This window comes from Grampus griseus (assembly GCF_964374135.1).
Source record: "Grampus griseus genome assembly, chromosome: 3".
NCBI lineage: Eukaryota > Metazoa > Chordata > Mammalia > Artiodactyla > Delphinidae > Grampus > Grampus griseus.
Window position 1 is genome coordinate 159,225,648 of NC_139019.1, and position 12,562 is coordinate 159,238,209.

The 12,562-nt window shown below is 51.1% G+C and overlaps 1 protein-coding gene across 1 annotated transcript in view; it reads left to right on the forward strand.

Moving 5' to 3' along the window:
- Positions 1 to 7,885: 7,885 nt before the first annotated feature.
- The window catches only part of LOC309820401 (cytochrome P450 4F2-like), a gene marked incomplete at both ends in the record, with an annotated part of 68,694 nt that continues 64,017 nt past the window's right edge, over positions 7,886 to 12,562 (forward strand). Inside the window, one exon of the mRNA XM_082651129.1 lies at positions 7,886 to 8,083. Coding sequence (XP_082507255.1) covers positions 7,886 to 8,083 — 198 coding nt within the window. The remainder of the gene's footprint in view (positions 8,084 to 12,562) is intronic.

Below are 12,562 nucleotides of genomic sequence, written 5' to 3' on the forward strand. Positions count from 1 at the left end.
TGCCGATGCTGCCTCTTCCACATCTTCGTCCGGACTCAGGGTCTCCAAGCGCGCATCATTCCCTAAACATTGTACCGGCCTCTCCCCACCCCACCTTCCCTTGCAACTCCATCAGACACCAGCAAAAATAACTTTGCCTTGGGAGGCGACACATGTGGGTTCAAACCCCGGCTCTGCACCTTACTAGCCGTGGGCTCGGCACGTGACTGCTCCTCTCTGCACCTCCGTTCTCCCCTGTCATGTGGATTTTACAGGATCATCATGCTTGTAATGTAGATTGACTTTCCGCTAAAGGCTGTGATGGTGAATGAAAGAGACAGGGAGGAGGGGAGGAGGGCCCGGGAACAACAGGCTCTAAGGCATCTGGTCTCCACTAGTTCGGCGTGTGTGTGTGAGCGTGTGTGCACGCTCAGTCTTGTGTGACTTGGTATGTTGGGGTGCATTTGGGTGAATATGTGAGCATGCATGTGTGTGCAAGTATGTGAGTGTGTGTATGTAAGAGTCAAAATGTGTGTGATTGTGTGAGTACATGTGTGCTGTGTGTGAGAGTGTGTGTGCATGCATCGGTGTGTGCATGTGTGTGTGGCTGTGTGTGGATGGGTGTGTTGGGAAGAGAGGAGAGGAGACTCTCACTCACCAAATGACTGTCACTGTCCATATCAGGCTGTGTTCATCGCAGGAGCTGCTGTCCAAACCTCCCTCCCTTCTGCTTGCAGCAGGCAGGACATTCTGGAGAAATAATGCCCTTGGAAGCAGCCCTGATGGAGGACTGGTGGGTGCATGTTCTCTGCTATCTCCCAGAGGGACTGAGCCCCAGGTGCCCACGGTGGGAACTTCCTTGATAAAACACCTTTTACCTGCTGCCTTCCCTTTTCTGTCTCATTTCCCCACTATCTTACTAGCATTTCCTGGAATCACCTCCCAAGGAAACAATTTACAGTTGATTTCTTTTCTCAGGGACACCTCCAAATAAAGTATTATCACTCGAATCCTTGCATCAGAGTTTACTTCCAGGGAACACAAACTAAGACACATACATGGGTTCACTTCTCTAATTCCTATAGACCTAGTCTTATGCCCTTTTTACCAAGAAGGAGATGAGGCTCAGAGAGGGCTAGTTGCTTGCCCAAGGTCACACAGCTGGAGAGTGGGCAAAGGTGGGCTTTGACTGGGCTTTCTGACCCCAAACCCAGTGCTTTCTCCCCTCCTGGGAGCCTTCTCCTTTCTAAGGGCTGTGGGAATGAACGGGGTGGGGCCTGTAAACAGCCAGTAAGGTCCCTGATGTGTGCACCAGAGGGACCCGAAGCTCATGCCTGGTGCCCATGTCCTCATTCTGTCATAAAATAAGAGAAATAATGGCAAACACCAGGCTTGGTGCTGACCTTGTGTCAGGGAATGTTGTTGTAAGCACTTTATTATTTATCTCCTCTCTCTCTCTCTCTCTCTCCAAATATTACCTGGGAAAAAGTTCTACTCGGCTTCTGCTCCCCAACCCCCAGCCCAGCAGTTTGGTGTGATGTCTTTTTAGTTTTAAAAAATTGTGTATACGAGCATTTTCAATGTATGTACAAACATTATGCACACATAACTATTTTTTGAGGACTCCAAATATATTGGGAAATATATCTGTTTGTGAACTTTTATTGTATAATGAACTCCCAGAAAGTTTAGTAGTTTAAAATGACCAACTTTAGTTTGCTTACAAACTTATAATTTGGATAGGGCTCCACTGGAGCAGCTGAAGATCCACTTCCAAGATAGCAATTTGGTAATGGCTATTGGCTGGGGGCCTCAGTTCCTCTCAGCGTAGTGCCTCTCCAGTGGGGTGGCTTGGGTTTCCTCTTAACATGGCAGCTGGGTCCAAGAGGGTGTATTCCAAGAGAACTTGAAGGAAGCTGCAAGGCTTCTTATGATCTAGACTCCCAAGTCCCCAAAGTCACTGAGGACAGCTCAGGTTCAAGGAGAGGGGAATTAGACTTTACCTCTGTATCAGTCTGGCTTCTTCAGAGAAACAGAATGAACAGCATCTATCATCTATCTATCTATCTATATCTATTTACATCTATCATCTATCCATCCTCTGTTTATACATATATATTTATCTTAAGATTTCTCTATGATATAAATCTTATCTGTAAATTTATGTCTTGAGATTTATATATTTATCTTAAGATATATAATACAGATATTTATTTTAAGGATTGACTCATGCAATTCTGGGAGGGCTGTCAAGTCTGAAGTCTGTAGGACAGCTTGAAACTCAGGCAGGAGTTCATGCTGCAGTCTTGAGGCAGAATTTCTTCTCTGGGAGACCTCAATTTTTGCTCTTAAGGCCTTCAAACTGATTGCATTAGGCCAATTTACATTTAAGTAAAGGAGTATAATTTACTCCTTTACTTAAAATCAACTGACTGTAGATGTTAACTATATCTACAAAACACTTTCTCAGCAACACCTAGGTAAGTGTTTAACTAAATAACTGGGTACTGTAGTCTAGCCTAGTTGACAAACAAAAAAAATAATCATCACAATCTCTTAAGGAGAGGGGCAGCAAACAGTTTGCTGCTATCTTTAATCTACCACTTGGGGAGGAGAGGGGGACAAATGGTCTTTTTTCTCACTGTTGTGGCCTCTCCCGTTGTGGAACACAGGCTCCGGACGCGCAGGCTCAGCGGCCATGGCTCACGGGCCCAGCCGCTCCGCGGCATGTGGGATCTTCCCGGACCAGGGCACGAACCCGTGTCCCCTGCATCGGCAGGCGGACTCTCAACCACTGCGCCACCAGGGAAGCCCTAAATGGTCTTTTTTTTTATAGCAGTATACTTCCCAATGGTCCGTTCTCCAAGCCTCCCTACTGTGGCTTGGGGTGGTCCTTGGTGGTCAGGCTAGTTTTTGTGAACAATCATCACCCAATAAACAGAGGGGGGCAGAGGAGTATGAAGATGAGGAGGAGGAAGGGGAGGAAGGAGACTATTAATGATTACATTGCCTACAATAATACACCCTAGTGGTTTTTCCTAGCTGTGTGTGTCCTCTGTATTTTTCCTAAGTTTCCTCCAGGCTTTCTGGCTCCCAAACCAGTTTGTTTGATCTGCCACCTGGGCCAGGAATCTGGCAACTCTGCCAGCTGTTCCTGCCTTCAATGTGGCCTCAGGGGCCTGTCTGTTGTTGATCTCAAACCTGCTTTGGGGCTGAGAGTTGGGTCAGATTTCATCAGCCACTATGGGTCTCCAGTATGGCTGGTTCCTGCTGCCCCCACCAGCCCTGATTATCTCAGCACATTTAAGGACAGAAGTAAGAATGAACATGTTTAAGAACGAACATGTGTGCCCCACTCTGTGCTGGGTCTTTACAGTCCTGGCATGGCTTCAGGGGACAGTTTTTATTGATGACCCACTTTTCCCTGTCATTCAGGTTTCTGCTCAAAGGTAACCTCCTCAGGGAGGGCCTCCCAGATTGCCCCGTCCAGAGCAGCCTCCTTGGTCACTTTCTAGCACGTCTCACTCTGTTAATTTCCTTCATTACTACCACCATTTGACTTGGTCTTATTTCCTTTTGGCTTCCCTCATCAGACATGAGCACAACAATCCAGAGACCTTGTCTATCTTGTTTATCCCATGTCCTGAGTTCTAGCAGTGTGCCTGGTACAGAGTAGTTGGTCAAGCACAGTTTTGTTGCTGAGGAATGAACTACCTGGGTGGTATAAATCCACTTCTCCATTTACAGAGGGGGACATGAGGCTTAGAGAGGGCAATTGACTTGCCCAAGGTCACATAGCTAGTGAGTGGCAGCACTTGGATTTGAACTCAATTCTGCTGAATCCAGAACTTGTTCCTTCCCAACAGCCGAGGAAGGAAAGGTGAAACTCCAGCCATCAGGCAGCCTGCATGCTTCTTCCAGAGAGACTCCAGGCTGACTCCTGGGAGGTATGTCTTTACGGTGACACCAGATAAGAACTGCTCATCTGTTTTGTGTGCCAGCTATGTGCCCCTCACTGTGCCAAATCCTTATTTCTTTTTAAAATTGTGCTTTAGTGATAGAAGTTATAGCAGCTCAGTGTGGACGAAAAATGCATTAGAGACTCCAATTCTACTTCCTCCAATTCCACTGTGTTGTGTGGATTCTACTGGATTTTTTCAATGCATATACAAACATGTGCACGCATACACGTTTACAAGTTTTGTTTATAATTGAACCTCTACTCACATACCATTTTGAAAGGTACTTTCCCCTACTCTCTCTGCCTGTGTCTGGTAAGACTCTTGCAACTCTCTGTGAGGTTATTTATTTATTCTTTTGGCCATGTTGCATGGCATGCAGGATCTTAGTTCCCCAACCAGGGATTGAACCTGTGCCCCCTGCAGTGGGAGTATGGACTCTTAATCACTGGACCGCCAGGGAAGCCCCGATGTGAGGTTTTATCAGCCCAGTTTATGGATGTGAAGAGTGAGGTTCAGAGGGGTGGTGGGCTGTGCCCAAGTCTGGTGACTCACAGTGACTGCCCCCGCCAGGCTGGCACAGCTTTGCCCACTGCCTGGCTGTGGATGGGGGTAGAACAACCCCTGGAGAAGGGGCAGGGGGTGAGAGGCTTCCCTCCTTCCAACACTGGCTAGGGGACATTCCATAAGCCAGGCTTGTGTGATTTGGCATTTGAGATGTTCCTTGTTTGATGAGAAACCATTGGGGACAGTCCAGCCTCCTCAGGCACAGAACAGAGTGTCCCCACCTGAGGCTTCCCGCCCCCCATGCTGTCTCCCTTTACCCTTCTACCATCTGATCCAGAAAGCTGGGAGACCCGGGTGATGGATCCTGCCCTCCGGTGGCCCCAGAGGCCTGCTGGGTTTTGAGTTCTTGGCCATGATGAAGGAATCTTCAACACCTGCTTCTGGATTGAATGTTGGACCAAATTTTGTCACCTTAGCTGTTTCTCCCAAGGACTCAGCAACTGCAGACACAGTGTGGGTGTCGAAAGAACAAGGACAGGCTTGCTTGTGTCTACTTCTGGGCACTTCACCCTGTGACCATGGGGCCCTTTCAACCACACAGTCCACTCTCCCTGTTCAGTTGGGTCCCTCTCAAAGGTCACCTCCTCCTGGAAGCCCTCATGTCCCTATCACTGTCTGGTACATTCTTGATCATTTATCTGATCATTGCCCTTCTCCCCCTTAGAGGGGCCCCTTGACAGAAGAGAGGATGTCTGCTGTGCTTACTGCTTCATTCTAGCATCTAGAATTGTGCCTGGAACATAGTAGATGCTCAATAAACACATAGCCACAGAGACCTGGCAAGTACAGATTTTTCTCCTCATTTTACAAATGAAAAGACTGAGGGAACAGACAGGGTAAATTTTCCTAAGATACCTTGCAGAGCCTGACTCAGGTCTCTTAAAGCAGTGACTCTCAAACTTTAACAAGCACAGGAATCTCTGGGATCTGGTTAAAACATAAATTCTGATTCGGTAAGTATAATCCTGCAGCAATGATCTGTCACTTTGTAATGAACAGCACCCAAAACTCAGTGACTTAAAACAGTGACTATTTTTTCTTATGATTCTGCATGTCGACTGAGCTCAGATGGATGGTTCTTTTGTACCATGTGATGTCACCCAGGGCTGTGGTCATCTGGAGGCTCAGCTGTGCTGGACCATCCAGGTGACTCCCTCACGTGGGTGGCAATTGACACTAGCTGTTGGCTGAGAGATCAGCTGGGGCTGTTGGTCAGAGCTTTTTCATGGGGCTTGGGCTTCCTTATCACATGGCGACTGGGTTCTAAGGGGGAGTGTTTGAAGAGCAAATGTAAACTTAAGCCACCAGGTCCTCCTCGAGGCCCATAACTAGCATGGCACCGCCTGACCATACAATGTTAGTTAAGCAGTAACAGGCCAATCGAGATTCAAGGAGAAGAGAAATAAGCTCCTCCTCTTATTGGGGACAAGGGCAGAAAATTGCAGCCATCCCCTTTGCGGGTTGGAGCCCCCAGTTCTGCATCTCCTAGATGCTGCTGGTAAAGCCAATGCTGCTGGTCTGAGGACCACATTTTGAGGGGCTGGTTCTTAGCGTTCATGGCTATAAAGGTCCCTTTCTTCCCTAAACACGTAATGAGCACCCATCCTATGCCAGGATTCACTTTCACTAGTGCTGTCTTGTTGAATTACTTCTCCGTGTGGCTGGAGGGAGTTATTGCACCTCTCTGGACCTCTGTTTCTTCTTCTTTCCCTCTGCTTCTCCCGACCTCTATCTGGCTAGCCCTGCTGCCTCTCACCTACCTAGCCCCGCCCCTGGCTCTTCTCTGGATGGACCTGTCAGCAGGTGGATCCAACTCAGCAGAGGAGGGAAAGAATCTCGGGCAGCGCACCCAAACTTGCTGGAGGGAATGTGGGGTGGGGGTGGGGGTGGGGGTGGTGGGGGGAAATTTAGGCATTTTCCCCAACATTGTATTTGTTGCAGGAAGACTGTCCGAATCCTCTCATTCAGCAGCTCCATCCTTCAAACTCACCCTCATCTTGGAGCCTGACCACGAGGAGACCTCATGGGGGCTGAGGCCACTTTACAGGGAAATTTGGGAGCACGATCTGGATGTGATGTGTTCCCTTTTGTCCTTGTTCCCATTTCCCAGGTGGGAAGGCTGAGCCCGGAGAGGGTCGGCACAGCCCACAGTCACAGTGAGGATGCCCACTCAGGATCTCCCACCTCTGCCCTCCCCTGTATGGACCCTGTTCTCTCTCTCGGCCCCTTGCAGCCTTACCCCTCGTGCCTCCAGGTGCCCTCTTCCGATTGGACCCTTTATCCCCTGAATCTGACGCAGGTAACCCCCAGCCAGGCTGGTTTCTCTCTTCCTGCTTCAGCAGTCATGTCTCGACCTAGGCCCTGGGCTGCTTGGAGGAAGGACTTGAACACCTTCCAGGCTGTGTGCCCTGGAGGGCAGAGGCTTCACGCCTCTGAACTTCCCAATTCTGTGCTGAGAGATGGTGCATGACGTCTTCCCGGCCCACGCATGGAGAGGAGCCCTGGAGATGTTTGGGGACAAGACTGGGCAAGGCCCTGCTCACCTGGCACCTGAACATTCATGATTTTACTTGTCGCACCCTGGCCTTGGAAGGGCAGGGCTGGCTGTAAACTTGGGGGCGCAGGGTCATCTTTGCCCATCCCCCAACAAACCCATGTGGGAGGTGCTGAGTCCTGAGAGTACAGTGTCTGAGCCATGTGACCCTGAGCTGGTTCCTCTCTGGCCTGCAGCCTCGGGTTTTAAGTCTTGGGCAGATGCCAGGCGAGGAGGAGGCAGCCAGGCGTGCAGGGATTGGCTGACTCGGCCAAGCCCAGCCTCCCTCAGTTCAGAGGTCGGACCAGGGAAAAGGCCTCCCAGGAGGAGGGCAGAAGAAGTTGTGATGGACAAGCTGCTCTGACAGAAGGTGCCAGGCTAGTGTTGGCGGGGCTGAGGATTCTGGCCTGGGGCAGGAGGTGTATGCTGCCCTAGACAGGGTGGCTCCCGGGAGAGAGCCGGCCCCAGCGATGATGGTTTCCTCGTAATTGGAGCCCCTGACAACCTTCCATTGATTCACCACTGATTCAGTTTGGGCATTTCTTCATTCGTCTCTTCCTTCCTTTCTTTCCTTCCTCCTTTCTTTCTTTCTTCCTTTTGTTCTTTCTTTCTCTTCTCTCCCTCTCCCCCTCCCCCTCCCCTCCCTCCCCCTCTGGGTCTCCCTCCCCTCTCCCAGATCTTGTCTGCCTTCTCTGAGCCCTTCTTGCCCTGTCCCCAGCACTCACCATCCCTGCCCCTCACTCCCTTGTTCCTGTCCCTCTATGTGTCTCTGCCTCACAGCTCACCATCATCGGCCCCCGTTCCTTCATCCTCAGGAGCTCACCTTCCACCGCGTCTGCCCCATAGGATGCTGCAGCTGAGGCTGTCCTGGCTGGGACTCGGGTCCTTGGCAGCCTCCCCATGGTTACTCCTGCTGCTGGTCGGGGCCTCCAGGCTCCTGGCCTGCAACCTGGCCTTGACCTACACCTGCTACAGCAATTCTCGCCGCCTCCAATGTTTCCCGCAGCCCCCAAAACGGAACTGGTTTTGGGGTCACCGGGGCCTGGTGAGTGTGGATAGCAGGACGGTCTGGGGGATCAGGGTGGATGGATTTCCTGAGGGTTCAGGAATGGGGCTCAGGGATCTGGGGGTCTGGGATTGGGCTGGGGTCTAGGGTGGTAGAGAAGTGAGGGAGACCTCTTGCCTCACTCCCCCACTGGGTCCAATCCTGTCCTCTCTGTTCACTCTATGCCCAATGCTTTTCTTGTTCTTACCTTTCCTCACCCCAAGCCTGTTTGGGGTCATGTTCCCCCCTGTCTCCCCCACATTAGTGCACATCTGAGGGGATCTCTGGGTGGGCTGCAGAGAGCTGGGTCCCCTGGTGGCCTCACAGTCCCCGCTGCTCATCTTGAGGCCTCCTCAGGGCCACTCTCTGAGGTCTGTTCCCTGCCTGGCACATCTCTGTTGGCCTCAGGCCAGTGTCTGCTCCTCTGTGGGCTTCTGCTTGCCCACAAGAATTAACTAAGACCTCCACCCCATCTTCCCCGCATGGGGGCACAGCTGGGTTGGAGGAGACGTGTGGGCAGTCTCTCCTCCTCCCCTTCCTCAGGCACCTTCCTTTTTTTATCTTGCCTTCCACGCCCAAGACATATCAGTGAGCCCCACTGCCCAATTTGGATAAAGGTGAACCACTCCCCCTTTCAGAAGGAATCACTCTGCCCTAATGGCCAAAATTCCTGGGTGGAGGCTTCTGGGCCACTTTCTTAACCTCATCCCCGGAGGCCCTTCCTCTGTGCTGCACCAGCCTCCTTTTTGCCACAATCCACAATCACACTTAAGATTTTGTCATCACCCATAAAGGCACCACCTCCAAAGCCATTGATCTGAGGGCTACATTCTCTGACCACAACCCCTCTTCCTTCCATCTTCTTTTTTTCCCTCCTCTCCTGTCCTAGACCCTGCCAGGATGTCCAGTCCCCTCTACACCCCAGTTTAACGGCTTCCTTTCCATCCTACTTCCTTGGATACATCTAGCTTAGTTTCTCATCCTTTGCACATGGGCTGAAGTCTCTTGCCAATTGGGCTTTCCTTCATGGCTCTTTGGAAAAGCTTTGCCTTGTGTGAGCTCAACCCTTCATGTCCTCTGATCTCTTATCCACGGTGATACGAGAGAAGGTCACAAAACAGGTCAGAGGGGTGACATGTACATCCCCACCTGCCTATTTCCAACGGACTTCATTCTGCACAAAACCTCTGGTCTGCTTGAGCTGCTGTCTCCTTGTGCACAGAGACGCTTTTGCTCATTGCCTCCCTTTCTCTGCTTGCTCTACCTGCTCCAGTCTGGTCCCCACCTCCATCATGCTCCTGCATGATGGCTGTGACTTCTAGGTCTCCAAATCCCATGGACTCCGTTGGGCCCCATCTCATCCACCTCCCAGCAGCTCTCTGAGCTTGTGGACCACCCTTTCCTCCTGGAACCTCCTTTTCCTCTCGGTTGCTCCTTTGCTCCACCTTTGCATGTGGGGAAAGCCCCAGCATCCTAACCCCTTCTCCTTCTTCTCTCTATCCTGAGGCCATCTCCTTACCCAGAGCTCCAACTCCTAAGTGGACCATCAGTTCCCTCCATAAGTGAATTCCAAGTTCACTTCTCTCCTGAGCCCAAGGTTATGCATCCAGCTCCTTCCTCCTCTCCTCATGTGGGGGATCTTATAAACACTTCATTCCTTGGTCAGAATCTGAACTCATGTCTCCCTCCCCAACCCTGCCCCTGCCCTCAGTCTAGTCCATCCTTCCAGTTGCCCACATCCCATACTTTGTGGCCCCTGAGCCTGCCTGTTCCTCTCACCCATGCATCTGGTCCTAATGTGCTGCCCCCCAAATCTCTCCTCAATGTCACCTCTCTGCATCTTCTGTCACCCATGGCCCCATCCACCATCATCTTTCTCCAGGAAGCCTCTCCCAGCCTTCTCTCTGGTCTCTTCATTGCCACTGTTGTATCCTCTTATCCACTCTCTCTTTAGCCCTGGAGAGATATTTCTGAAATTCAGTTTAGATCATGCCACTTTTTGGCTGAAAACTGTTCACTGACTCCCTATTGCTCTGAAGATAAAGACTAAATGTTTCCTGGCTCATCCCGGCTGTCCTCCTCAGCCTTGTGCCTGTCATGGTCACTCTGAGCTCCTGCTCTATCTCCTCAATGAACCAAGCCCTTCCCACCGCAGGGCTTTTGCTTGTGTTTCTCTTTTGCCTGGAAGCACTTTCCTTCCTGCGGTTACCCAGTGGATTCCTCCTTATCCATTTTCGGCTCAAGTATAATTACCTTCTCTAAGCCTCCCTTGACCCCCACCGCCCCCAGACCCTGACCTATGGCTTAGCCCTGCTCATGCTTAAATAGTTAATTGTTCAGTTATTTGTTTATTGTCCATCTCTCCCACTAGATTGTAGTTCTGGGGACAGACACGATATCTACAGTGGCCCAGCCCAGGGGCTGACATACAGAAGGCATTTAGCAAATGTTTGATAATGTTGTGGTGGAGGCCTGGGTAACTTGCCGTCACTTCCCTTTGTTATCCAAGGCCAAAGGCAGGAGCGTCCAGCTCCTCTCCCCTCCTCCCCCAGACCAGCTCGTCACAGAACGGTATGTCCCAAGCTCATCGTAAAGTTTGCCTGAGATTATGGGTCTTGGGATGTTCTCAGAGAGCCCTGGAGGCAGCGGGAACGTTACAAAGTTCCCACAGTTCCGATTCTCCCTCCAAGGGCTTGACAGTAGAGGCTGGTCTCAATCGCTCCTCTCTCCTACAGTCTCTCTTCCTGTGTGACCTTGACTGAGTCCCTCTCCCTCTTTGGACTGATCTCATCAAGTGCCTCAGGGTCCTCAGGGAGGAGGGAGCAGGGTACAAAGGTGAAAAAGACTTATGTTCACCTACCTGGAACACCCAGGGGCTTGGATGGGGTGTCCTGAAGGACGGGAAAGGATGCCTCACCAGAAACCAACCCTCCCTTCTTCCCCTTTTGGGGGATATGGCCTCAGTTTCATTTGTAATTGACATGACTTATGGGAGTGTCGATGGGTTCAGGAGAGATAGATAGCTCGGATGTAGTACTATGAGAAATGTCTAGACAGGATGTACTAGATAGATAGATAGATAGATAGGATATAGTACTATGAGAAATGGATAGACAGGATGTACTAGATAGATAGATGATAGATAGATAGATAGATAGGTAGACAGGTTGTACTATGCACAGAGCCTCGCCAACAGAAGGGGCTCATAGGTGAGAAGGACTGTCCTGATTGATGGGCAGAGTTCACGTGTGTCCCTTGGGGTCTGCCAGGGCTGGAAGGTCCCAGGACTGTAGACCCTTTACCATGTAGAGAACCGAAGGCTATGCGGATGGGCCAGAACATGAAAGGATGTGGGACCAAACCCCAGGAACAAGTCCTGAGGCTACCTGGCTACCCACAAACCTTTTCCATGGGGATCTCCTCCTGTGGCCGCCCCTGGGGCTGGAACCACTCCCAAGATGAGAAAACTCCATTTTCTCGAGCTAAAGTCATCCTCCCTGTGGGCAGAGAGCGTGTCTTCTCCCTGTGCCCTGGGATACATCATTGGGACTTGAAGAGGCTCCAGGACCCTCCCCCAGAGTGAAGGAGCGAGGGCAAGCGGAGATTCCCTCCATCCGTGCAGAATCCCACACACTGTCCACTGCAGAGGGTCCTTCTGGAGAGTGATGGCCCTTGCCTTGCTTGCAGGTCCCCCCAGTGGAGCAGGGCTTGAGGGACTTAACTCAGCTGATGGCCACCTGCCCCCAGGGACTTATGATCTGACTGGGTCCCATCATCTTCCTTATCATTTTCTGCCACCCTGACATTGCCTGGTCTGTTACCAGCACCACAGATGCCCGCCTGGAACACATAGTAGTGGGTGTTGTGGCAGCATCTGAGGACTGTGAGCCCCTCCCTGGCAAGTTTCTGGGCAGCCCCTGCACGTCCCAGCACCGCCCCCGCCCCCGGCTCTTGGGCACCCTTGGTCATCTTTTTCTTTCTTTCATTTATTTGCCAACCCCATTCTGGTGTTCTGGACATTGCTTGGGGATTCTTGGGGAGAATCAGCCCCAGGCTTTGCCGTGGAGGAACCTCCAACCTTGGGCATAAAGGATTAGAGATACCACTAATCCTGTGTGGTGAGGGTGGGTCTGAGGGAGAGACAGGGGCTGGGGGAGCCCAGAGGGGAAGCAAGGCATCTGCTGTTTGGGCACGCTGGAAGGAAGAATTGTTGGAAGTGGGTCTGGAATAATTAATAGGCATTTTTTAAGTGAAGAAGAGAAAGTGTATTGTCTGGATAGGACTAGCTCACTCAAATGCCTGGAGGTGAAAGAGTGAACACTTGGCTTTTGAGCAATGGGGAGGAGTTCAGTGCAGCTAGAGTGATGCAGGTGAGAGGCAGAGAAAAGGTGGAGAAGAGAGTAGGGAAAGCAGGACTTCAAGACCAGGTAGGGACAGGGGATTGATTCTGAGAGCGATGGGGAGCCATGGAAGGTGTAG